The 26,454-nt window shown below is 40.0% G+C and overlaps 1 protein-coding gene across 2 annotated transcripts in view; it reads right to left on the bottom strand.

Moving 5' to 3' along the window:
* Positions 1-4,802: 4,802 nt before the first annotated feature.
* Positions 4,803-26,454, bottom strand: part of USP48 (ubiquitin specific peptidase 48) — a 56,653-nt gene continuing 35,001 nt past the window's right edge. For both annotated transcript variants that reach the window (XM_043994733.1, XM_043994735.1), the window contains exons 13-27: positions 26,330-26,444; positions 24,407-24,537; positions 21,732-21,803; positions 18,816-18,940; positions 18,575-18,697; positions 17,668-17,729; positions 17,033-17,143; positions 16,059-16,189; positions 15,513-15,619; positions 14,555-14,659; positions 12,401-12,556; positions 7,652-7,777; positions 6,572-6,620; positions 6,149-6,175; positions 4,803-5,327 (exon numbers count right to left, since the gene is read on the bottom strand). In XM_043994733.1, coding sequence (XP_043850668.1) covers positions 5,305-5,327; positions 6,149-6,175; positions 6,572-6,620; positions 7,652-7,777; positions 12,401-12,556; positions 14,555-14,659; positions 15,513-15,619; positions 16,059-16,189; positions 17,033-17,143; positions 17,668-17,729; positions 18,575-18,697; positions 18,816-18,940; positions 21,732-21,803; positions 24,407-24,537; positions 26,330-26,444 — 1,463 coding nt within the window. In that variant the 3' untranslated portion in view covers positions 4,803-5,304. The remainder of the gene's footprint in view (positions 5,328-6,148; positions 6,176-6,571; positions 6,621-7,651; positions 7,778-12,400; positions 12,557-14,554; positions 14,660-15,512; positions 15,620-16,058; positions 16,190-17,032; positions 17,144-17,667; positions 17,730-18,574; positions 18,698-18,815; positions 18,941-21,731; positions 21,804-24,406; positions 24,538-26,329; positions 26,445-26,454) is intronic.

The raw sequence follows: 26,454 nt of genomic DNA, 5'->3' as shown, positions 1-26,454 counted from the left end.
GAGGGGATGCCCATCAACTGGGGAACAGCTGGACAAGTCGTACTATATGAATGTAATGGAATTCTATTGTGCTGTAAGAAACGATGAGAAGTTCAGAGAAACCTGGAAGGACTTGCATGAAGTGACAAGTGAGATGAGCAGAACCAGAACATTATACACAGTATCAACATTATGTGTTGATCAACTGTCATAGACTAGATTCTTCTCACCAATCCAACGGTACAAGAAAGTCCCAAAGGACTCATGATGGAAAAGGTTCTCCAAATCAAGAAAAAAAAAAAAAAGGAACTGTGGAATATGGATGCTGATTGGACCACACTATTTGTTTTTGGTGCTATTGTTTTTCTTTTTTGAGGTTTTTTCTTTTTGCAGATTGTTCTCTTATAAGGAAAAATGCAGAAATGTTTAATGTTATTATAGGTTTTATATTATATATATATACATATATATATAAGTAAAACCTATATCAGATTACCAGCTGTTGTCTAAGGGGGGGGGGGCGGAAGGGAGAAAATTTGAAATTGGAAATCTTATGTAAACAAATATTGAAAACTACCTCTACATGTAACTGGAAAATAATACTTTTATAAGCTCCACAGAGCACCCTCCCCAACGCCCGGGTGCTCAGGTCTTTCAACTGAATGGCCCTTCTTAAGTATGTGGCTTCATGGAAGGGTGGAGCGGGGCTCCAAAAACCTCAACAAGCATTGGAAGAGTTCTGGGGACTTGTGAATTGGGCCAATCTACAGCCATAGCTACAAAAATTGACATCCTCCTAGCATCAGAATCCATGCCTAGTGAGAATTTCTCCTGTGAGTGAAAAAAGAAACCCAAGCTTGAGACCCCCTGGAGACTGAAGCATAGAGCTTGGTGGTTTGACTTTGTTATCAGTTCGTTTGGCTGGTAAGGGAATTTCTCGCTAGCTGGAAGTTCTCTGATGCTCTCTAACTTTGCATTTTTAGTCAAATATAAAAATATCCAGCATGGGGATATATCTGCACATGTACACACCCAGAGTCATATGCCTAGCAGAGCCAGAACAGTGAACGGTTTTTGAAGTCCAAATCTCACTGCACCGTGATGGAATTCTTGCCACAAGTAACTGGGGAAACGTTCGTGCCTGGACATTGTCAATGTCATTTCCTTATACTATTTGTGAATCAGGGAAATTAAGTAAGGGAAAGAAATTAAACTGGATCCAGGGGATCTTGCCACTTTGACAGTCAGGCAAAAAGAACAGAAGGAGCAATGGAATGAATGGAAGGGAATTAGCAGAACTGCTATAATGTAAAAGAAAACACTGAACAACAGACACAGGTGAATTCAGGGACCTGTTTCCAGGGAAATGTAAGGGAAGTGCCTCAAAAGAAGTCCTAGGCATAGACACGCCTGTTGTCAGACTGAATTCTGACTTGGAACAAACATAGCAAAGTTAATTCACTTGTCCTACCCTTTTCCTTAGGTGAACAGTCTTTGTACTTAACCCCCTTGAAAGAAAGTGAGTAAACCTAAAGAACATGTGGTGGGACTTAGGCAAGTGTCAAACCACCACACTATGAATTTTGATTAGTTTTCCTAAAGATCTGCCCTCCAGGTGGACCACTAGGGAAAGGGTGGCTTTAAAAAAAAAACACCATTACTACAGCTGAAAATACTAAAAGTTAATTTGCAAGTAGCATAGCCATGAGTCAAAGGGAGCTGAGCCAAAGTTCATTTAACATGGCAAGCTCATGTTAAAGAGCTCCAATTCAATCGACCACACCCACACATGCAATTCAGACTCTTTTGTAAACTCTAATGTTCTTTTTTTTCCAAAGAGGGGAAAGACTGGGCAGTCTCTAAGTCTATTAGAGCTCAGACAGGAAGGAGCTAGTACAAACTGGAATGAAAATTCAACCCATAGGACTATACAAACTTAACTGAAAGAAAACAGGCTGTTGGGGAGGCTAGGTGGCACAGTGGATAAAGCGCTGGCCCTAGATTCCGGAGTACCTGAATTCAAATCCGGCCTCAGACACAACACTTACTACCTGTGTGACCCTGGGCTAAGTGACTTACTTAACCCCCCCCCCCGGGCGGCGGGGGGGGGGGGGGGGGGGGGGGGAGGAGGAGAAGAGAAGGTGACAGGCCGTGGCAGAATCAGAACAACTCTGACCAACTATGTCCCTTATCACTTCCCATAAAGTTCAATGGGCCAGTTTTCTTGGAAGCACCACCTAGGCAAGAGACAAAGGTGCCAATTTGGTTAGAGTTAATTTTCCTGTTATTTTACCTATGAACATGTGTTTAAGTGTCAGTCAAATAACTCACAGGTATTCAAAATGTTGCTGGTTAAACAAATGCAGATTTTAAAAAATCATGTGGAAGATAGGACTGGAAACCAGTTTCCAGGGTTTGAAGGTAAAGGGAAGAAAAAACCATTCACCTAACCTGCTGTTATGAAACCCTAAGGAGTGATTGCTACCAAATATACCCATTTGACAGGCAAAAAAACTAAGGCAGTCATAGATGAAGCAACTTGCTAAGGGTCATAGGCATCTGAGGGTACATCAGCACTCTACTATCAAGATAGCATCAAAATATTGGATCGCTTTCGCAACAAAAATATGGAAAAATTCAGAATCAGGAAGATATGGGTTCAATCTCAAATTCTAACAGACTGATCGTCTTCCCATTCAGCCGAACTTTCCTCAACCTCTGATGCCCGATTTATAAACTTGGGATGATAATAGCTATTGTAAGGTTAAGTACTTTATAAATCTTGCCTATCGACTTCTTAGCTTCTCTAGTTTCCACGTGAGTCTCCAATGAGTTGTTGCCTCAAACAATGTAAATGAGGACCCCAGCAATTGATGGAGGCGAGGCCTAAGCCTCCAGAGGCTCCAAGTGCCTTATAGACTGACCCACCCACCCAACCACCCAGCAGGGGACACTAGCCATTGTCATTCATATGCTACCTCTTCATGTTATACTGAATTTGGTAGATAATTATTCTAAACAGAACAAGTATCTTGTTCCCCAGGAAGAACACAATAAACTGCATAGATCCTACCAATGTTATATATTTTCAGATTGAATATTCACATGTTAGCTGAAGAATGAACTAACGGAAGGGAGCAGGAAGAAAATCAGTGAAAAATCTACAGATGCTTTTCTACAATCCAATATAAAAACCTACAGAGACAATGCATATGAAGAACATGAGGGAAAATAGAGACAATGCTGTGTACTTTAATAGTATCCACAATTCAGATGACAATTTAGGCCAATATATTTGCAAATACAGAACAGTCAATGGATCTTCAAAAATCCCATCTTGTACCGGTTTTCCCTATACACACAGTCAAGGGCATGATACAACCATAGAATGTTTTGGTTTTTTTTTTTTTTTAAATTTGATCTCCTTATACATTCCAGTTTACAGTACTAGGCCTACATAATTTAGAGGCTGTGTTTTCAAGGAAAAGACCCTAGTTAAAAAAAATGCTATCAACAGCAAATTGAGAAAAATATATCAACTTTCTCGGGGCTATGTACAGGAGTGAGGGTGTCGATCCTGAGACCAAGGCTCTTGCTGCAGCCCCAGCACTGTCTGCAGAAGGAAGGCAGCCATATCACCAAGCACTAAACAGGAGCAGAGGGAATGTTTGCTGAAGTTTTTACCTTGGGAAAGGAGAGGCTCAGGGTCATTAACAGACCCTGTTAGTGGCACAACAGAAGAGGTTGGAAGCCAACATCAAGATGAACTTCCCACAGCCTCAGTTTTTCAGTCCCTTTCCTGTGCTCATTACAAAGCCACCATCAAAAGCTCAGCAACTGCTTTTCATAGGATGGTTTTTGTCAATTCTTTGCTACTCCCACTATCCCACACATGCTAATTAAATATTCCCCCGCCTCCTCAGGGAGCACAGATTGAATATATTACAAACAGAGACAGAAAAAACAAACAAGGAGTGATAATTTTACAGTACAGCCATCATTATTTTCATTAAAAAAAAATTTGAGTTGCAAAGGGACACTTCTGAGATAAGTGTCCTTCACCCTGACAGGAAGATATGATTTTCATGAAATTGATTTTCTGAGTGTAAGTCTTAGCAATGCTACTTCAAAAGCTAAACAAAAACATAAGCCTTAAGCCTAAGTGCCGGCATTCTGGCCCTCCTCAGCATCCCTGCCATAAGAAACACTCAATGGAGGAAACATTTGTGAAAGATGGACATGCCACTCTGAAGTCACAAGTTATTCTTCAAGATCCTCAAAGAAAAGCTTTTGGCTCCTGAAAAATCTGACTGCTTATTAGCAAGCTGTAGAAACATCATTGTAGCCACATATATTTTCCAACAGTTCATTATTTATAAAAGGACAACTTCCTGGGCATTCTAGAACACAAATGATTCATGGAAATAATGCGCCAAAAGGGACTGGAGTGTGGAGAGAGGGGGAAGAAAGAATCTGTTGTTCGGAAGAGCCACACACTGTCCAAATTCACTTTCAGGTCCATCCATCTTCCTGATGTGGACATCACTTGAGATAAGGTCAAGTTGGTACTTCCAACTTGACAAGTAGGCAGGATGTGCTGGGTATGGCTCTTTCTGGGCAGTGGCATCCTCAAGGTGCTAGCCAATGAAAGTGGTTGCAATTTCCCATCATTCCTAAAATGCCCTCAAGCAAAGGACCCCTGAGGCTGAAGATTCGCATTTAAAAATCACTAACCCTGAAGATCAAACACAGGATAGCTTTGGTGGGTAGGCTGCAATAGACATACCTCTGAAAAAGCTAGACATTTTTTCACAATTAACAAGTTGTTTACTTTCATGCTTTATTGAAAGTATAACAGTGGATTAAAGACAGGTATTTGTAAGCAGGTCTATAAAGAATTACTTCTGAAGACAGAACTTTGTTCATCTACTGCGATACAAATCCCTTATGGACAAATGCCTCTGGTATGAAATTTGAGCAAGGAAATACAGCTGATTTTCATTCCCTTCCCTCTATAAATTTTTGTATGTAAACATGATACATTGTTACTGCTACTTGTTCAGCCTTTATTCGGGCCCCACCCTTTACCCCAAACCCCTCCCCCCCAAATATAAAATGGGAAACATTTCCTTGAAGTCTGATGTCCTTCAGTGCAATCTGCTTTATTTGACATAAGGCATTTGGGACAGTCACTTTCGTATGGATTCCTGCCTTCTGTAGTCAAGCAACCATTTATTCTTAAATTCACTTTTGTAATAATGCCCTAAAATGTCAAATCCTCCTTCCCTTATGGTTACTTGGAGCAGTCAGCAATTTTTCATATTATTAATGTCCAAGGAGACCAGTCCCTGGGAAAGGGGAAAAAAATTAAGAGTTAAAATTGTTAAAAGATGACACCAACAACGATTTCTATGAGAACAAGCAAATACAAGGACTGTGTCCTGTCCAGCCAGCTCTTGGAAGCACAACAGGTCTGAGTCTCAACTCGAGGAAAATGAGGCAAAGCCTCAAACAGGCCTGTCACTGACTACTGCAAGATATGTGCAGGGAGCAGAAGACCAAGGGGGTGCTGAGATTGAGGACTAACTGTATTGGGGGGAAATGTGGTAGAAAACACAGGAAGGGACAGAATCAAGGGTACAGCTAATATTAAAGGTCAAGGCAGAGACTATAATTGCAAGAGAAGAGGAGACAGTTGTGAGATGTACAGAATGGAGTTCTTGGTAAGTGGCCAAGTCTGGCTCAGTGAAAGAAGGGGAAGGTGAAAAATTAACATTTCATAGTAAAGCTTACAGTTTGAAAAGTGGAAAGAAGAAAGGCTCTAATCTGAGTAATAGCAATTCATCTGTAAAACTACTCTTCTGGTCAACTACAAATAAGTAGCTTTGCTTAAACCTAGGATGATCAGGACAAACTGGGGAAATCAGGCTAGAAAAAGGGAAAGAAACAGCTTCCCTATCCTTTCTTTCCCCAGAAAGGCAGTTCTGCCAATTTCTGGTATCAGGTGATTCCAAGATAAAGCTGGAATTTTTTGGAACCATTTTACTAAGATGAATCCCAGGCATAGGCTCTTGATGAAATTTTAAAATCAAATTTCACCTTTAACTCTAATGGAAAATTATAGCATGGTCCTGACATTCATGAACAAAATATGACAAATGCATCTTACCTTTAAATCCCTCTTCTGGCATACATACTGAAAAAGAAGAGTGTCAAATTTAAAAACTTGTCAGGAAAGCACATGGTAAGTGACTATAGATAGAATGTTTAAGCTTTTGTCTTTGGTTAACTTGATCACCTAAAATTGGTTCCTTAATGACTAACAATTCATTTCCCTGCTGGGTCTCTGAAGTCAAAAGAACAGGTATTTCATGTAATGACTAAATTTCTGTGAACTTTAGTCAACCCTGGAAGTTTTTTTTTTTTAAATATTAAACACCATTAGTTGTTCTGAAACATGGACAGATCTACACCAAATGATGCAGAAAGGAGAGCCAAGAAAACAAGATGCACAAGGTAAAATAAATGAAAGAACAAAATGTGCACCACTCAGCTGCTAGAAACACATTTTCTAAGAAAAGTTTTTCTTTACCTTGCATCACATCATCCATCGCTGCATAATCTGCTATTGGTTCATCTGCCTAGGGGGCAAAAAATAAAAAAATAAAAGTCAATAGAAAACAATTTTAAAGTTCCTATTTCAAGAGGATGGCTTATTTCCAACTTATCACTGAAGTTCTGGAGAGAAGAGATTTATACACCCCTTCTACCTATGAGAAGGTCAAAAGGAACATTTTTGGGGGTGGCTAGGTGGCGCAGTGGATAAAGCACCGGCCCTGGATTCAGGAGTACCTGAGTTCGAATCCAGCCTCAGACACTTGACACTTAAAAAAACCTTCTGCTTAACATTGCACAGATTCCTTCACTAATGTGTTAAGACTGGTGTTTAAAAGGGGGAATGCCTAAAAAGTCTGGGGCGCTTGGGCTGTCAGAGCCAGCAAGCTCTGAACTCAAATGGCTATCTTTATTTCAATATATTTTTTTGATATATATATATAATATATATATATTGAAATAGATTACTTAAAATCCTTATTATTAGATAGATCCATAAACTTTATTTGAATGCCAAAGGTGGTTGACAGAAAGTTAAGAACCCCAGTTAAATGATATTGAGGGGATGGTCATCAATTGGGGAATGGCTGAACAAGTTGTGGTATATGAATGTAATGGAATACTATTGTGGTATAAGAAATGATGAGCAGGAAGATTTCAGAAAATCCTGGAAAGGTTTAAGTGGACTAATGCTAAGTGAGCAAAACCAGGAGAACACTGTACACAGTAACAGCAACATTGTGTGATGATCAACTGTGATAGACTGGACTCAGCAATGCAATGATTCAAGAAAATTCTTAAGAACTCAATGGTGGAAAATGCTCTCCACATCCAGAAAAAAAACAAACCATGGAATCTGAATGCAGATTGAACCACTGTTTCTACTTTTTTGTTTTGGGGTTTTTTCCCCTTTTGTACTGATTCTTCTTTTACAACATGACTAATGTGTAAATGTTTACTATGACTATCTATCTATATATATATATAAAAAACCTAACAGATTTTGGGGAGGGGGTAAGGGAATGGGGAAAATCTCATTAAAATTGAAAAAAATTACCTTTAACAAAATAACTGATTCAGGAATGACGCCAAGGGTCCCCAGGGTGGCTGTGTCATCATTTAGGACTTTCCCATCAATTGACAGGTTCTGGTCAAAAGGAGCTACTGAGAAGGCGTGCATGATCTGTGCCAAAACAAAACAGAATGTTTCTTTATGCAAGGGAAAAACATTCTCCTCTAAACCCGATGCTGACACACCCAGTGCAGGCAATGAAATAAGAGAACAGGCAGCTCCATAGAGTACAAAAGCCTGGGAAGTGTTTAAAGTCAACCCACTTGTTACATTTCTATTGAGACAGATCTGAATATATCTGCCTGGTAGGCAGGAGGGATGGAAGAATTAAATAGCTATTGTTTCAGCAGTCAGTTTTTCTAAAAGTTCATGGTTCCTTTTGTTCTCCACTCCCTGCCACCAAACAAAGCATAGAACTGCCAAGGAGGCAGGAAGGAAGGCACAAAGTGGCAGGTGCAGGAGCTGGCCTGTCAGTGTGTATGGAGCCCGGTCCTCTGCCTTCCTATCAGCCAATTGAAGACACATTTCAGACCTACTTGCCATCCCATCCACACAGATCTCTCCTAATACTGAGGAACACTGGACATAAGGGACTTTAAGATTTCTGTTTCCTGTGACCTGGGAAAAACTATTCTAAGTATTACTTGGGAAGATGAAGCAAAGTATCCATAAATTACTCTGATCTTCCTTACTAGAAAGAACAGAAATTCTCACATACCCCGAAGCCTTGCCTGAAAGGATTTAATCATTAATGTCAAAGGACATTCCCTTCAGCGCGGAGTAATTAGGGTTTTGCTGCTGTTTCTCATCTACCTAAATTTAAGTTCCTCTTGGTGAAATCAGAGGCAGACCTACTGCACCAATCTCAGAATTTCCTCACAAACGGCAGGGGGGGGGGGGCGCCAAAGCAATGTCTGCCACAATCAAGAACTTTTTTTTTAAGTGAGGCAATTGGGGTTAAGTGACTTGCCCAGGGTCACACAGCTAGTAAGTGTTAAGTGTCTGAGGCCGGATTTGAACTCAGGTCCTCCTGAGACCAGGGCCGGTGCTCTATCCACTGCGCCACCTAGCTGTCCCTACAATCAAGAACTTTTTCCAAAGGATCTAGATGAGATTTAATCTAGATGTGGCTTCCCATCACTCATGGGCAACAATAATGAGAGATGCCACAAAGAAGCCAAGTTCCGATTTTATCCACAATGCTACTGAGTAAAGCTGCAGGACAGGCTCATTGTCCTTTACTTGGCTGATGTTTGGCTTCCTGGGATTCCAGGAAGGAGAATGGGAGATGAAAGAAAAATGAAAAGGAATTGTCCAAGAGATAGGCAGAGTTCTTTCAAAAACTGAACCAAAAAAAAAAGAATGCACAGGAGAAGACTTGTGCTGCCACAAGGTTTGCACTGTAGAGTGCTTACCACTTACACAGTTACTGGCTGTTGAACGGAGGGCCAGCTACTGCCTGTATGGATGTCCCTAGTGTGGAGGAGGACTACTCATGGGTTCCACAATACTTTTAATATTGTGCTTATTAAGCACAAATAAAAAACAAAGAACTGGACACTAAGCCCTCTTTTGGGGCTTCAGTGACCAGTGATTTAGAGGCCAGGATTTTTCACTGTAATAGAAGCTGTCATATAGCATAAGTGGAGAATTCCACATGGATGATGAGTATACAGGCTAAAAGGCCTACAAACAAAACCAAAAAACCGGTAGGAATCAGAATGGCTTCTTCCTAACCCAATGCCATCACCATTCCACTTCGGAAATTCCTTTTAGGTAAAAGATAAGAGTATTTAATATTGAAAACACTAGCACACTGATTCTATGAAGGACACCTGAAAAATCCTACTGAAGAAAAAAACTGGACTTTTAGGCCCTCTACAGCAGTGCTTCAATGGGATTAGAATTCTATTACTAATGCAAAAAAGACAGTATCATTTTAAATTGAACAGATATTACAAGAGAACATAAAAAAAAAACCAAAGATGGACTTCCGGGGCGGAGCAAAGATGGCAGAGGAAAGGCAGTGAACCCATGACACAATCGTTCCAAAAAACATCCAAATAACGCCATAGGAAAATGCCCGGAGCAGCAAAACTCACAGAAGAATGTGCTGAAATCATCTTCTAACCAAGAACAGCTTGGAAGGTCAGAAGGAGGGAGCTGCTGTGCTGATACAGGAGTCAGGCCCAACCCCACAGTCACCCTGACACAGATTCAGTCTCAGGAAGTCCTCACCAGAGAAAGAGACCCCCAGAGCCTCTGAATCAGCTGAAGCACCAGTGTCCTCTGAAACTAAGCTCACAGTCTGGTGAGTGGGCTGAGCCCTGGGCAGGGGAAGGACTACAGGGGTCTATGCTGGTGCTAAGGCATTTTACAGGATTTTACACCCCTGCTGGGAACCAGGTGGTAGGCTCAAGTAGAAGTGGCCTAGGTGGGGGAGGGGCACAGGCTCCTTGAAGCTAACAACCACAACACACAAAGCTGGTTGATTAGCAAGTTGGTCAGGGTCATCTAGGACCAGGGAACAGGCCAGGTGAGGGAAGAACCTGATTCTCCTTAAATCATACCACCTGGGACTTCTGAAGCTTGGGATACTGTAGCCTGGAAACAGTGCCCCACTTTAAGGAGGTAAAAGTCAAGTAAAAGAAAGGCAAGATGAGCAGACAGAGAAAGGTGAGGAACACAGAAGGTTTCTTCAGTAACAATGAAGACCAAGGGGCACCCTCAGAGGAAGATGTCAACATCAGGGCCCCTATATTTAAAGCTTTCAAGAAAAATATGAATCGGTGTCAGGCTATAGAAATGCTCAAAAAGGATTTTGAAGATAAAGTTAGAGAGGAAAAAATGGAAAGAGAAATGTGGGGGATGCAGGAAAGACATGAGAAAAAAGTCAGCTTAAAAAGTCAAGTTGACCAAATGGAAAAGGAGGTACAAAAGCTCTCTGATGAAAATAATTGCCTAAGAATTAGGACTGAACAAATGGAAAAAAGGAAAACTCCTAGGAATATTATAGCCAAATTCCAGAACTCTCAGGTCAAGCAGAAAATATTGCAAGCTGCCAAAAAGAAAGATTTCAAGTACCATGGAGCCCCAGTCAGGATAGCACAAGATCTAGCAGCTTCTACATTAAAGGACTGGAGGGCATGGAATATGATATTCCAGAGGGCAAAGGAAATGGGATTACAACCAAGAATCACCTACCCAGCAAAACTCAGCATTATCTTTCAGCAGGAAAAATGTAAAAGACCCTAGAGAACCATAAAAAATTGGAGCTGAGGGACATACCTGGGGTTGTACAGTGGGCGACTGTCTTGTGTCTGAGGCTGGGTTTTGGCTGGGATCCCCCCTGGGTCCAGGGGTGATGCTTTGTACACTGTGTCATTTAGCTAAGTGATGACATCTTTAGGGTTAAACTGAGGGGTGAAGAGAATTCACTGGGGGAGGGGGAAGGGCAGAGGTGAAATCCTACACGAAAGAAACAGGAAAAGGCTTATGGAGTGGGGGAAGAGATGGGAGAGGAGCAGAGCAGTAAATGAATTTTATACTCATCAGAAAAGGCTCAAAGACCTTAAATTCATCAGAGCTGCCTCAAGGAGAGACTGACACACCCAACTGTGTGGAGTAATCTGTTCAATCTGGGCAGTAAATGAGCCTAACACTCATCAGAATTGGTTCAAGGAGGGAATAATGTACACACTCAATTGAGTGGAGTAATCACTCTAACCCTGCAGGAAAATAGGAGGGGAAGGGGATAAAGAGAGAGGAGCAGGGGCGGCTAGGTGGCGCAGTGGATAAAGCACTGGATTCAGGAGTTCCTGAGTTCAAATCCGGACTCAGACACTTGACACTTACTAGCTGCGTGACCCTGGGCAAGTCACTTAACCCCCATAGCCCTGCAAAAAACAAAAACAAAAAAAAAAAGAGAGGGGCAAAAGAAGGAAGGGCAGAGTGGGGGAGGGGACAGACAGAAGTAAATCCCTTTTGAAGAGGGATAGGGTGAAAGAAGATGGATAATAGAATAAATATCATGGGGAAGGGAATAGGATGGAAGGGAAAGGTGAGAATCAAGGGAATGTCCATCAATTGAGGAATGATGGAAAAAGCTGTGTTATGATTGTAGAAGGGTCTTGTGCTACAGGAAATGACAAACATGATGACCCCCCCCCAAAAAAAAAAACCAAAGATGAAAGGAGGCAGGTACAGGAGGAAATTGAAGTTCTGAAGTAATATGCCTTAAGTCTCCAGGGTGGGACTGAAGGCCACCATATTATTGTCCAAATATATCAGCTTCAACATACTGCCTTTCTGTGTACTGAGAATAAGGCACTGAATATATAAGACCATCTTTACGACAAGGAAAATATACAAAGTAATAATGTCTAATTTGGACATCCAACAGGTCGAGAATCACAGGTCTTAAATCTGACACATTAATTCTCAATGAAACATCCTGGCCATTTAAAACTAGTTTTAAGCCTTTTAACAAGTGTATGCTTTCCTGCTTAGGATTTCATAGAGATTGGGGGCAGCTAGATGGTGCAGTGGATAAAGTACTGGCCTTGGATTCAGTGGTACCTGAGTTCAAATCCAGCTTCAGACACTTGACACTGACTCCCTGTGTGACACTGGGCAAGTCACTTAATCCTTATGGCCAAAAGAAAACTATTAGCTGGCCCCCTTCTAGGGGAGGACACTGTCCATTGCTTACCAATACAATAATGTTTTTCTCACCTGGATTTTTAGTTCTTTTAATGTTTGATTAGCTGAAACAAGCAGTGCCTTTTCTCCCCGAACTTTCCGGTGTCGCATGCTCCGCCGAATGACCTGCTTCTGATAAACAATATAATTCTGATGGGAAATTTTTTGCCTCTTGGTTCCGCCATTGGTCTAGGAAAAAGAACCCAAAAGAAACCAAATTACAGAGAGCAAAACATTTTGAATTTTAAGCAACTCATCAGGACATTAAAACAGACGGGAGCCAGCTGGAGTCCAAGGCCTGTCTCAGGCCAACACCTGGGTATAGAGTATAGGATAAAATGGCATAGACTCTAGCACTGGGTATAGTAGGGCCACCAGATGAGCGGGATAAAGGGAATGGCTTTGTCCTGTTGGAGGGTGCCATATCAAAAGCCCAAGACGTCAGCTCATAGACAACTCACAGTCCCCACCTTATTACCCAAAAAAATGAAATCTAGCTGTTTTAAGATTTTTATATGGAAATAAAGGAAAATTGCATCACACTTTGACTGTACATCACCAATCTTCATCACGTTTAAGCACCAAATACCTCAACAGCTGTTCAGTGTGAAATACATTTCGCAATACAACTATGGTATTGTAGAATGTATCTGGATTATCAGGTAGATGTACCCAACACAACTATGCAAACCCCAAAGCCCAACCACTAGTAACATTAATGCCACCCCCAAATTTAGGATAGGCTTATTTCCAATTGAACAACAAACAGTATTAAAAAGGGGATTATTTGATCTGTTAATGCTAATCTGGAATTTGAGGTGATTCTCTGAAACTACCTGTAAATGAAATAGAGCACAATGAAATTAGAGTATGACCTATGAATAGACTCTCAGATACCTGGCCACAATTTTTTGTAAACTCAAATAACAACCTTAAGCACTAAAGGCTCTTCTTTGAGAGTTGATATTTCATAGAAAACTGTCAAACATTCAGGCTTGCCCATCTGTTATCCCTCATACGTGCAACACCACATTATTTTCTAATGTTCTATGACTTTAATAGTTAATGTATAAATTCCTTTATAAAGTAGAGAGATTAGTTATTGATAAAAAAGGGAAAGGATTTTGCAATACTTAAGTGATGAAAATAGAAAACTAAATTTTAAAGTCTGCTAAAAAAAATGGCAATCAAGAATAGAAATGCCAGATTAAATCAGGCCTTCCAATAGCATCTGAGAGTCCTTCTTTCTGAACAGCTCACCTCTTAATTGATATTATTCATCCTATTTTTAAAAAGGGGAGCACTTTAAAAATAATTGACATTTCACAACTTCCAGGCCTTGAGATTCAACAGTAAGAACTGAAATATGGTTTTGACAATTAACTTCATCATTTTACAATTTTTTAATGTGAAGCTGTGATTATGTATAATTGTTCCCTCCCTTAAAAAAAGAAACTCATGGGGGCAGCTAGGTGGTTCAGTGGATTAAGTACCAGCCCTGGATTCAGGAGTTCAAATCCGGCCTCAGACAAAACCAAAGAAACAAAAGAACAGGAACATGCTATCCCTCTCCTAAAAACCCCTCCAATATATCCTATTCCCAATAATAATGTCAAAATTCATTAGTTTGGCAAAAAAATTTCTTCCAGGGTACCAGCAGCACTCAGAAAGCATCCTCAAATTTGTCCTAGATAAACCATGGCCTTTTCTATTTTCCATATCCCTGACATCCTTTTTAAAATGTTCTCAACACAAGCCACATTTTCTAATCCTCTAGGATCACAGATATCAGACTGAGGTTTTTATAGCCTGGTTTCTTTTTCATGGTCCAAACTCTAAGCCCTTCTTCAGGACTATGCCTGGGAGGCACATTTAGATGTGTGTGTAACTGTCAAGGGTGCCAACAAGCTTGCAGATTCATAAGCAGAGATGACTGCTTTATAAAGACATCTTATCTTTGTTTCTCCCATAATGAAAGTTCTCATAGACAGTGTGGTCAATCTAGTCTGTAGAAAAACCTCCTTTAAGGATTTCTTAACTTGTATATTTTCTCCCATTGTACAATTTTTTATTCAGCAGTTAACAATAATCCCATTTTTATCAGCTCTGAAAATTAATTTGTTCTAGGGAATATCATTTAGAAGGACAAAAGGCAATTATGAATGAAAAATTACTTCTGATACTTACCTGATTAAAATCAGGATCTTTTTCCCCTTCAGGCCTAGTTTCCTCCCTATCCTCTTCAGTTTCTGAGCTACTAACATTCAATTCTGGAGCGGCATCCTTCATTACCTGAAGAGGACAGGTAGAGAGCCAGGATCAACAGCTGGGAAGAGGATGTGCACTAATGAGCAAAAACTAGCAATACATCATTCTAGAAAGACCAACTAAGACTCTGAGGAACCTAACTTGTCTAGAAGGCTGAGAAACCTTATTAAACCTTATTAAAATTAACTAAAGGAAATTGTCGAGAAAGCATCCAGCGAAGACAATATAGGGGAAAAGCTTCTAAAGCAATCAGTGATTGCTAGGATGCATAGGTCGCAAAGGTGGGGAAAAGAGGGGTTACTGATGTTAATGAAATTTTGGTTTTCTAGTCACGTCCAAATATAACATCTTCTATCATAAAAATAGGGGGGTGGGAAGTACAGTGATAGTAACAAGGATTTAGGAGCAAGAAGGGTTAACTGAGATATTGGGGTCAATCTTTCATTTTATAGGACACTAGGATTAGGGATAAGGAAAACTAAACATTTGGTAGTACATTAACAATGGAAGGGAAAAGGGGGTGAGGAGGGGGTATGCTTGGTGGATAAAGCACTGGGCCTGGATTCAGGAGGACCTGAGTTCAAATCTGGCCTCAGACACTTGGCACTTACTAGCTGTGTGACCCTGGGCAAGTCACTTAACCCATATGGAGAGCACTGACTGCTTCTAAAGGTTTGGGGTAAGGTTCTTACTGAAAACAAAGACACTTTACAATTGTATCTTAGATTAAGGTTAGTATCACTGAGAGGTAGAAATGCCAGGTCCTCAATTGGTATAGTAAGGTATTTCAAAAGATTTCGCAAAAGATTTCCTCTATTTCTTGCTTTAAGTCCAAGATATGAATAACAATTAGCCACACCCACAGAAAGATCAATACCTTTTTATTATCCACAACTTTATGTACATATATAGTGGCTTGAGTGTATTCCCGAAGATCCCGCTGCTGTTGACACAATAACCCTTCCCTGCATTCTGGACAAAGACCTAAAATGTTTTTCAAAAAGGCAAAAGGTTTGAGGAATTATAGTTACAAATAACGACAGTACAAATGGAACACAAATGTACATGTACAGACTGGGCTCACTTTACATAATGCCTTTGAAGGAAAAGTACAGCTGACAGGCCACAGACAGGGTTGTAGAAAGGAGACCTAACAGTGGTGGATTCTGAACATAGGAAGCACACATGGAAAGTACCGGCCATGTACCCCACTTGGGTTAAGAAATATGGCCTCTACCTGTGTAGAGTCAACAAGATCCACTGACCTTGAGGAAAGGCCTACTACAGAGTAAGCACTTCACAAATGCATGCTCCCTGTTGGGTGCTTACATTACAAAATTTAAAATTAAATTACTCCAATTTGAGGTCAACTGTGGATTCTCTGTATCCCATGCCCACTTAAGGAAGGAATAAATTCACTTACTGGGCTCTGACGTGTACAGCATTTGTGAAGGGTTTGCATCATCAGTTTCAGCTTTGATAATTTTTATTACGTGATCCACGACAAATAGCTTTTGTATCATCTCCCACTCATTGGGCCATATGAGAGCTATACTGTGCAAAGAAACACCATTCCTTATGACATCGTGAAGTCAAACACCAACATTTTAGCTAAGCTAACATTCTCACAAAAGTTCTGATTTAAAGAGGAAGACACATATAGAAAAGCTAAAACTGAAAATTCAGCACAATATTAAATTGTTGAGCCAAATCTAAAAAGGAAAAATGGGATTCCATCTTTTGCTAAAAGTATCTGATGATTAGCCCTAATGGCCTAATTCAAGTTTTTGAATAGTTCTTTCTTCAAAGTACTGCTAACATCAAGTCTAAATACATTTACTGCTCTTATCATATACCTGAAAATTATTAGAATGTTTTCAAATGCTGAAAAGGTGATACTTATTTCCAAAGTTACAGACGGAATAGGAATAAAGGCATTCTCAGTTGGACTCAACTGATGGACAAACTGATAGCCTGGGTTCCAGTCCCAGCTAAGGCATGATTCAACTGAGTGATCCAGAAGAGTCCTCCCTGTTGCCTTCTAACAATTCCGGATTACATTTCTTTTCCCACCTGATGCAGCCTTCTTTACCTCACCTCTGGATAATTGAAATAGCTTTCTGGTTCACTTCCTTCCTCAAGTCTCTTTCAAATTTATCTTCCTAAAAGAGTAGACTGAACCATGTCACCCAATCTAGTCAATACAGTGGTGACAACAGCAAATATAAAAACCTCTGCAAATCATTAACACTGTATTGCTGATTTCTTCAATAATGGAGAGAATCAAATTCTTATCAGAGGCAAGATGCCTTGCAAAATGTGGCTGAGAAAGTATAAGAAATCAGACAAACTTCATAAAACCCTTCAAAAAAATACACAAGAACAGAGGAAACTCACAGTTTGGAATCTTCTTTGGTCATGGAAGCAAAAGTAAACATAAGTCCACCATGAGGACAGAGAAGAGCACTGTTTCCTACTGATGACACAGGGCTACATCTGGTAGGCCGCCTATTCCAAAGCATAGGAAAAATGAACAGGAATTCTCATTTGAGTGGATAAATGGTGAAAATGGGTAACAATGTATGTAAAACAATCTTCTAAAATAAGAAAATCAAGTGTAAGCTTGTCATTATTTGAATGGACTTTGCTAAACAAGATAAGGGAATAGATAACATAAGGATTTAATGCAGAATTAATGGTTGAGCTACCCCATAACAAAACAGTTATCCAGTACACAATCCTGCCAAAAATATACTTTTAATGCAATCTTATGTTTAAAGCACAGAACCTTACATCTGTGACTTACAAGTGATTCTGGGCTTATTCACCTTACCAAGAGAAATGAACCTTAAGGAGCAATATGAAGTCTGTGCTATTTTTTAAAAATATCATGAAATAAGGTGTTCTGACTTCCTAATTAAAAAGAGGATGATGGGAAAGAGGAGGTGACATATACCTTGGCAGAACTGGAGGAGTAAGAGGTAAGTGGGTGGAGGAAATAAAAGGGGAAATTAAGTAAATTTTTTAAATACCTCACAAATTTCCGCCATTCTTCTACAAAAAATTGAGATACAATGTAAAGCACATCCGTCTCCTGAAAAAAGTATTCATTTCATATGAAAAAAAAATCCAGTTCATACCTATAAAGTACATACTTCATACAGATTTTTAAATTTTAAAGAAATTTAGGAAAAACAAAAACAGCATTAAGTCACAAAGTAACCAAAGTATGTGTTTTATAACAACATTTATGGATCTATTTTCATTTCTTCTGTAATGTTGCTATCGAGCTATACTGTCTAAAATAGCTAATGAGTGATCGCCAACAAATTAGAAGCTTTAGCAAGAGTTTTTTTTGCGAGGCAATTGGGGTTAAATGACTTGCCCAGGGTCACATAATAAGTGTCAAGTGTCTGAGGCTGGATTTAAACTCAGGTACTCCTGAATCCAGGGACAGTGCTCTATCCACTGCACCACCTAGCTGCCCCAACTTTATTAAGAAGCATGAGAATTTGGTGAAGAGAAGAGGCCTAGATGGCTACATCTATCTCAGGGAGCCAGAAGTTTTGTTGCACTCTCTGAGGAAAGAGCGCAAGCCTTGCCCCTCCTTCTCATAAGCCTCCTGTCTAAACCGGAAACATCAAACTTCCTGATGCTAAGGAACTGACCTCGCAAGCCACATGGCTTGCCCTCAGACACCTTCTCATGGCAGGGTTTTCCTACAGTAACTCTCCAGCATGTGGCGGCACTCCAATTCTTACACTACCAAAACTAAATTCTTATAACAAATTATAACAAATATATAATAGTGAAAAAGGCTTATTTCCAAGAAATGCAGGCAGGTCAAAGGCAAAATGCATTTACTTGGAGTCTGATATGGGTCATTAGGTAGTAGCCTTTTAAAAAGGTTATCCTACTGGTCTCTTCAATTATGCATACCTGAGGCCAATTACTAAGACAGGGTCTGCTTTTGTCTTGGAACAAGTTAGGGAGAGAAGTTTTTTGCTCATTTGCAATCATCTTATGTAAGGCTTCATTTTCTTCTCCTTCTCTTTCCAGAATCTGCACAATGAAAAGAAAATCCATATTTTTTCATTATGATTTCCATCCAAAACAACTATTATAATAATATCTTGGGGAGTTAGCCCAAGTCATCTCAAATAACAGAAAACATACACACCTTACACTGGGAACAGCACTCTTTGTAACTTGGAAATTCAGGAGCTTTTGGAAAGTACTGCAGCAGTTTTCCCCAAGCCTCCTTAGAAACAAGCCGTCTCTCATTTTCAGTTATACATAAATTACCTGTGAACAAAAAAAAAACAAAACCAAAAAAAAAAACCAAACCACATCTTTCCTGAGTTTAGAAAAGAAAAGGCACAAAATATAGTAGCCCTTCCTGTATGTAAAATCTTATGCAACAATAACAAACTCTTTTAATTAGAAGTCTTATACCCTAGTCAGCCAGGATAGCAAACTGAGTAAATACTGTGTCCAAAACTAGTTATTATATATAATAATTACTTTATTAGTGCCAAGGAGATCAAAAGTCCATGCAATTCTTTTCCCCCCAACAAAATTATTCATGACCTAAACACCCCTATTTTAGAAAGCAAAACTGGGAGAGGTTGCTAGGTGGCGCAGTGGATGGAGCACCAGCCCTGGATTCAGGAGGACCCGAGTTTAAATCTGACCTCAGACACTTAACACTTACTAGCTGTGTGACCCTGGGCAAGTCACTTAACCCCAATTGCCTCACTAAAAAGAAAAAAAGAAAAAAAAGCAAAACTGGGGAAAACGGTAGGGAAACCCTAACTGCTGCCCACCAGGTTCACCAAATAGTACCTATCATCATTAGAGATTTCTACTCTTGTATCTCTTCTTTACCTGACATAAAACAGAGAATAAGGTGGAAGACAATTGGTTCTCTAATTTGCTTAACTGCTTAAGATTTCCCTAGTGTCATATTGTTAAAGGAATGTACTTATTAAATCTTTAACTGGAATAGGCATTAACCATGGAATACTGAAGTACAATATAGATAGATGAATCCAAAGTTATAATTTACGCCAAATGTTTGTTTGTATGCTTTGATATCTTTAATATCAAAACACAGAAATCAAACCTGAAAGCAGGACAAAATCTCATGTCCTTTCTTCTATTCCTTAGATTATTTCTTAATATAGCTTTGCTGGTCTTTGTAAACCGCAATGACCAATGATATTTTAATGTGGTCCTCAGACTAATAACACTTTCAAATTTTTCATCTTCAGAAAGCACAACTATTTCCTGCAAAGCATAAAACCCTTAATTCAATTCAAAAAACCATTTTAATAGATTTTCTGGAAATGGAGGAATAACCAACAATTTTCATTTATTTGAGAGGAGTAAATAGTACATTAACACAGTACATTACTACTCAGTGCCCAATGAGATAGCAAATAAAGAAAGAGGCCTTTAGAACAAGGGCTCTTGATTTGGGTTCTGAAGTTGAGCTCTGGGTTTTTTAGATTGATACCTATATTAAATATTTACTGATGAGTTTCCCCCAAAGAAGTCTCCTGACACTAGATTCCTTAGACTTGACCACAGTTGTTATGGTTGTGTCAGCCCCACAGTCTGGGTCCAGACTTCACTGTCAAATGGGTCCATGACACAAAAAACTTTTAAGAACTCATGGTGTGGGTGGAGGCAAAGAACCACATGGAATAGGTCTACTTTTGCATTATACAACAAGAGATGCCCACATAAACAAGAGTAGCAGAGTAGCACAAGGTTCAGCACACTGTCAGATGTGTTGAGAAGGTGACCTTTAAGTCCAGGTACCAGATGGCTCTGCAACAAATATCACAGTCCATTTCTTCAGAAGCTCCAAGATACAAGCCTTCTACACCTCAGGTGTGTTTTTTTAAATTTCAGTTTACCTTATTTTCAGTTTCAAATTCTCCCCCACCTTCCTCTCACTCCCCGACCATTAGGAAATCAAGAAAAACTAAAAGCACCGCCTTGGATTCAGGAGGGCCTGAGTTCACATTTAGCCTCAGACACTTGACACTTACTAGCTGTGTCACTTAACTCTCAATGCCCTACAATGGGGCATATGGGGAGGAAATTGGAAACCAAAAAATAAGGAAAAGACAACAATTTTTTTTTCTTAAAAAATCCACTGCCACCAAAGAAGTGAAATGTTTGAAAACATTTTCTTGAAAAAATTTATTCAAAAATTTTTCAAGTATTTTCAGAAAGGTTCAAGTCAAAATAAGAACCGTAGTTCCCTAAGCAGAAAATGTAGTATTCAACCTTTTATTTTAATTATTTCTTTTAAAAATACTGATTTGGTCATTTCTTTCTTCCCTAACCTATCAAATCAGAGCTGGATTTCCCCTAGTAACAGCTCTGGGAAAGGTTCAAACATTCCTTTAGAGCAGCCAATGAAATTACTGGCAAAGCTTTGACGGTCCCACCGTATTTCTGAACACAATTTCTGAACACAAAGGGACAGAAGCAGTATGAAGTAGGTGTGTGCTATTTGGATTATAAAAGCCAACCCTGACATCAAATGTAATTGTCATTGACATTAGAATTCAGCTACTGGGATAGGCAAAAAGGACACAAGTGTGACTTGAATGAGGAATTAGTGGTCCAGCGTCAAGCACAAAAAGCAGCATAGTGTTATTGATTTCATTCTAGTCTGACGAACTGGCTTCTATGGTGTTTTCAAGCCTGGGTTGACATCCTTAGTAACGGTACAACAGTTTGTGACAGCCACATCACATAACCCTTTGGGGTTTCTCTAAGTTGCTTCATCTGTAAGTGCCAATTCAGTTCTGATACTGCAGTTTACATTTGGACGGATATTTAGGCAGAATAAAGCACTCTCCTTCAAAAACATGAAACCAAACAAAAGAAATAACCAAGTAACTTGCTTCAGCCAGGTTACTCTGTGCCTGAGATTTCATTTATTCTCCACAATCAAGGGCAGATTTATAATTTACTCATCTTACTGCCACAATGCAAGTGAAAAAAAAAAATGAATCACTGGGAAGAGAAAGGAAGAGACGACTAATTAACACAAACATGACATGCCAAAGCTCACCATGGGGGCAGAGGATGTCTTCATTAAAATTTAATTCATCTTCCTCATCCTTTTTGTCATCCTTGGAATCATCTGATCAAAAGACAAGCAGGTAATTCAGTAAATATCAGTTATTCTATTTTGGGGGAGAGAGGGGGAGAAATCAAAGTAGATTCAAGCTCTACAACTTCAAAGAAAATGCTACACTAAATGATGACCACCCCCAAAGCTACCGGCTGAGCCATTTCTGCCAGAGCTTCTGCTCCTCTCAAAGGCTCTCAAAGTGACTCACCCTGTCAAGCCCAGGAGGTGAATTGTTCCCACCTGCCCAAAGAACACTCTGCAATGCCTCTAATAAGGCTTTTTTTCTCTCAGATTGCCTCAACAACTGAATTTTCTCTCAGATTGCCTCAACAACTGAAAAATTTAGTCAAGGTCAAAGCAAGCAGAGAAGCAAAGCAGGAGCACAGTGTGGAAGATGTCCAGAGCCTGTGGTATCTAAGAACCTGAGACTTAACACTCAAAATACTCCTGAAATCACATTAAGAAAAACAGAATGGGGGCAGCTAGGTGGCGTAGTGGATAGAGAACCAGCCCTGGAATCAAGAGTACCCGAGTTCAAATCCGACCTCAGACACTTAACACTTACTAGCTGTGTGGCCCTGGGCAAGTCACTTAACCCTCATTGCCTCACTAAATTTAAAAAAAAAACTACCAAAAAAAAGAAACAGAATGTAAAAAGTACAACCCAAGATACTCCAGAGCAAGCATCATCTCCACAAAAGAAACGGACTATTCCATGAAGCTCGTGCTTCAGCACTGGGTGCTAAAGACACAGGCTTAAAAAGAGAACATGCAATGAACAATCCTGAAGACAGCTCCATCTCGTTGACAGGCAGGAGGAAAAAAACAAGGCAAGAATGTTCTGTAGAGGATAAAAGGCCCCAGGTGCACGAATCAGGGGGTGGAACATTTCATTTGGAATCAAGAGCTTTCAGTGACTCAAGGGTGTCAGAGCATTCCCTAGGAAGGAGAACTTAAAGACTATAAAAGAAAAAAAGCCCCACCAAAGAAGAGCCTAAGAATGTCAGAAGGCTCCAAACTGGAGGCACCATTTCACACCTGGATTGTTCAACATGTGATCTCCTACATGGAAAACCCATCAAATCTCTAGTGAAAATATTATCATCTATTCTATTCTGTGGAGCTTGTGGAGCTCCAAAAAAGAAGTACCATCTACACAAAACTACCAGAACCATTTGAATAGTCAAGACATATAAAAGCAAAATACAAAAAATGGTTGTCCAAATAAGCTCAAGACCGAGTTTTCAATTGAATTATTCACAATTTATACACTTATGATTTTAGGTTAGCAAATCTTTGGCTCATGCCTCCGGACAATTGAATAACTTGCATAATAAAATAAGCTTATTATATTATATTTTCCCTGAATTATTCTCAGATATATCTGTAGTGCTGAGGATATAATAAAGAAGCATTTATTAAGACCCTACTAAGCACTGTGGTAACTGCTGGGCAACCAAGGAAAAAACTGCCTCAAGGCTTAATCTAGTGTGAGAGTCAACACAGTCAACCCTGTACAAGTAAGACACCTATATATATACACGGAAGATCATCAAGAAAGGGAAAGAATATTAAACAGGAAAGACTTCTTGTAGAAGGTGAGACTGAGAAGAAGCCAAGAAACAAGAGAGAATGTGGCATGCAGAACAAAAAGTGAAAATGCATGGGACCCAGCAATGTTATGGGGATTAAGTCCAGAAATATAGAAAGTTATAGAGGGCTTTAAAAGCTAAAAAAGGGCAGCTAGGTGACGCAGTGGATAAAGCACCTGCCCTGGAGTCAGGAGGACCCGAGTTCAAATCTGCCCTCAGACACTTGACACTTAGAAGCTTTGTGACCCTGGGCAAGTCACTTAATCCTCACTGCCCAAGAAAAAAAAAAGCGCTAAAGAAAAGGATTTTATATTTATGGGAGAAATATTTAAGACTGGAAAGATAGAAAGGAAGTTTATGATGAGCTCTGAATGCTTAACAAGATGTGATGGGGAACCACGAGGATTATAGGTGGGTGAAATGATTAGGAAGATCAATTTGATACTTGAGTGGAGGATGGACAGCTAGACCTGCCAGCAGCACTCCAGGTGAGAAGACTGCATTTTCAAGAGATGGTGCAAAGACAAGAAATGACAAGGCAGCAATTGATTGGAAAGGGAGGGCGACACCTAGGTTGCAAGCATGGTACTACCCTCAACTTGGCAGACAGGAAGATTTATCTAATTTATACCCAATAGCTGCTTTAGCACTGCAGTGCCACTATTTGCTCAGGGTAGGAGGGATAGACATTATGTATTTCTTCCCGGAGGGGGGCAAATGCCTGAGGCCAGGGTCTGTTTTTCAGGCAAGTCCTCTGGTTTTAAGGATGCATTTATAAATATGGAAGTTAACTTTAAGATAGTGATAAATAGGGGGCAGCTAGGTGGTGCAGAGGATGATAAAGCACCAGCCATGGAGTCAGGAGGACCCGAGTTCAATTCCGGCCTCAGACTAGCTGCCCCCAGTTGTTTTTAGTAAAACCTTTAAAAAAGAATTTGATCTTTAGTTTGTAATAGCACAAAAATATGATTTATGATGTATTATACATATAACAAGTACAAAAGCTGAGAATCACATTACCTTTATTTAAGGTGTCACCATTCATTTTCCCATTACTTTGGTCTGCATCAATATCTTGCTCATCTAACTGTTCTAGGGCTAGCTGTCGCCAACTTCGTAAGGAAGATTTGCCAACCCAGAAGCCTTCATTACTGTGTGAAACAAAGGGGTGAAAACACAAGTTAATGTCAAAGAAGATATATTCTCCTTTCCTACCTCTCTCATTTTTCTTTATCTCTCTCTCCACCCCATCCAAAAATTCTTCACAATGAAATTTCCATCTTGTACTACCACCAGATATACAGGACACAGGTCCCTGATGAATCTGTATCCTCATTACTGAAAACTGTTCTTTGTCTTCTGTGGGACACCTGCCCCCTCCTCAATGACTTCCTGACACCTTTGTTGGCTCTTTCCTTACTAGCTCCTGACTGATAACATATCCTTTCCACACTGGAATCCCTACTCCTTGGCTTAGGCGGCTAGTGACAAAGGTTTCAATCTTACTAGCCATATCACTACAGGCAAATCTTATTTTACCATGTCTAAAAGTCATTTTCCTCAACTGCAAATTGGAGACAATTCAAAGTTACTTTAAGATTAGAAGGATGCTGGTGGTTCAATAGTTAAAGCCATGGGCCTGAAATCAGGAAGACCAAATCCAATCTCAGATACTAGTTGTTAAATGACCCGGGCAAGTCACATGACCTGGGGCAGCTATGTCAGTGGATATAGCACCAGCCCTGGAGTCAGGAGTACCTGAGTTCAAATCTGGCCTCAGACACTTAACACTTACTAGCTGTGTGACCTTGGGCAAGTCACTTAACCCCCAAATGCCTCATTAAAAAAAAAAAAAAAACCTAATGACCTCACACAGCCCCATCGACCTAACCTCTATTCCCCACCCCACCCCCATCCTGCGTCAAGGTGAATTAGTTGCTTGTGTTAATGTTGTATCCTCTCAATCCCCAAGTAAGCTCTCTTTGGGCTGCATCCTTCATTAGAGATGGAAGTACTATTTCTCCACTGCCTTAAGCTCAAGCAATGACTACGAAGCTTGGAGTGCCTCTGAAGGTGCTGCCCTGTCCCCACTCCCATAGCCTAGCACAGACCACCCAGCCATCAAAGCCCAGCTCAAGCGCCAGTTCCTCTGAGCTTCTCAGGACTCTTGCTCACAGCACTAGCTATTCCTTAAAAGCTATAACTTAAGGTATCTTCCCCTTATGGATAAAATCGAAGGGTTGGACACTGCTTTCTACCAACATGAATGATCAGTTTCCTTTCACTGTAAGGTATTCAAGGAATAGGTAAATGATCCTTATGAAAAATGACATGGGACTGGGTGGCTTGAGGTCTGGTCTCTTCTGTCAGAGGATCTACTATTTATTATCTCCTGCATGTAGTTCAAGTTCCCAATTAGAATGGAGCAGACAGGAGCTTAATATTGGTCAAATGGACAGATAATTTCTATTCCAACATTTTACAAGGTAGGTTCAATGAAATCACCAATGGCAGTCATCCATTTGAATGTTATTACCCAATGGGTCACCATTTCATAACCTTAAAGCATATTATAATGCCTCACATTTCTGTCAAGCTTGTAATCACAAACTGCTTTATGTATATGGTGACCTCATTCAAACCCTGTGAGATAAGACCTGTTACCAGGCCTGTGTTAGAGTAGATGCCAAGCGTCACTCAGTTAGAAAAGGAAGCACCCAGAATTTCCTGACTCCTAATCCAAAAGCTCTGCTGAATTGGAGTATCGCCCGCTTTATTATGAACACATAGAATTAAACAAAAAGTTAGCATAGCTAGCAAAAATCCTAGCTCTCTTTTCCCTTACTCAAGAGACTGATCTTTAAAATGACCCACCTATCACAGACATCTTGGGATACCCATTAAGTCATGGTTCAGAACTGGGAAAAATTAACTATTACATACCCCTTCATTGAAGTTTTCAGCAAATTTGTAACAATCTTATAATCTTCATTTAGTTGGTTCTTCAACCGCAACACCCGACAGCGCTCTACAACACAGTCTTTGCAAAGTGCTTTAACTATGGGTAT

Source organism: Dromiciops gliroides, chromosome 3, assembly GCF_019393635.1.
Source record: "Dromiciops gliroides isolate mDroGli1 chromosome 3, mDroGli1.pri, whole genome shotgun sequence".
Taxonomy (NCBI): domain Eukaryota; kingdom Metazoa; phylum Chordata; class Mammalia; order Microbiotheria; family Microbiotheriidae; genus Dromiciops; species Dromiciops gliroides.
The sequence above is the reverse complement of the archived record's forward strand: the minus strand, read 5'-3'. Positions and strand labels throughout refer to the sequence as shown.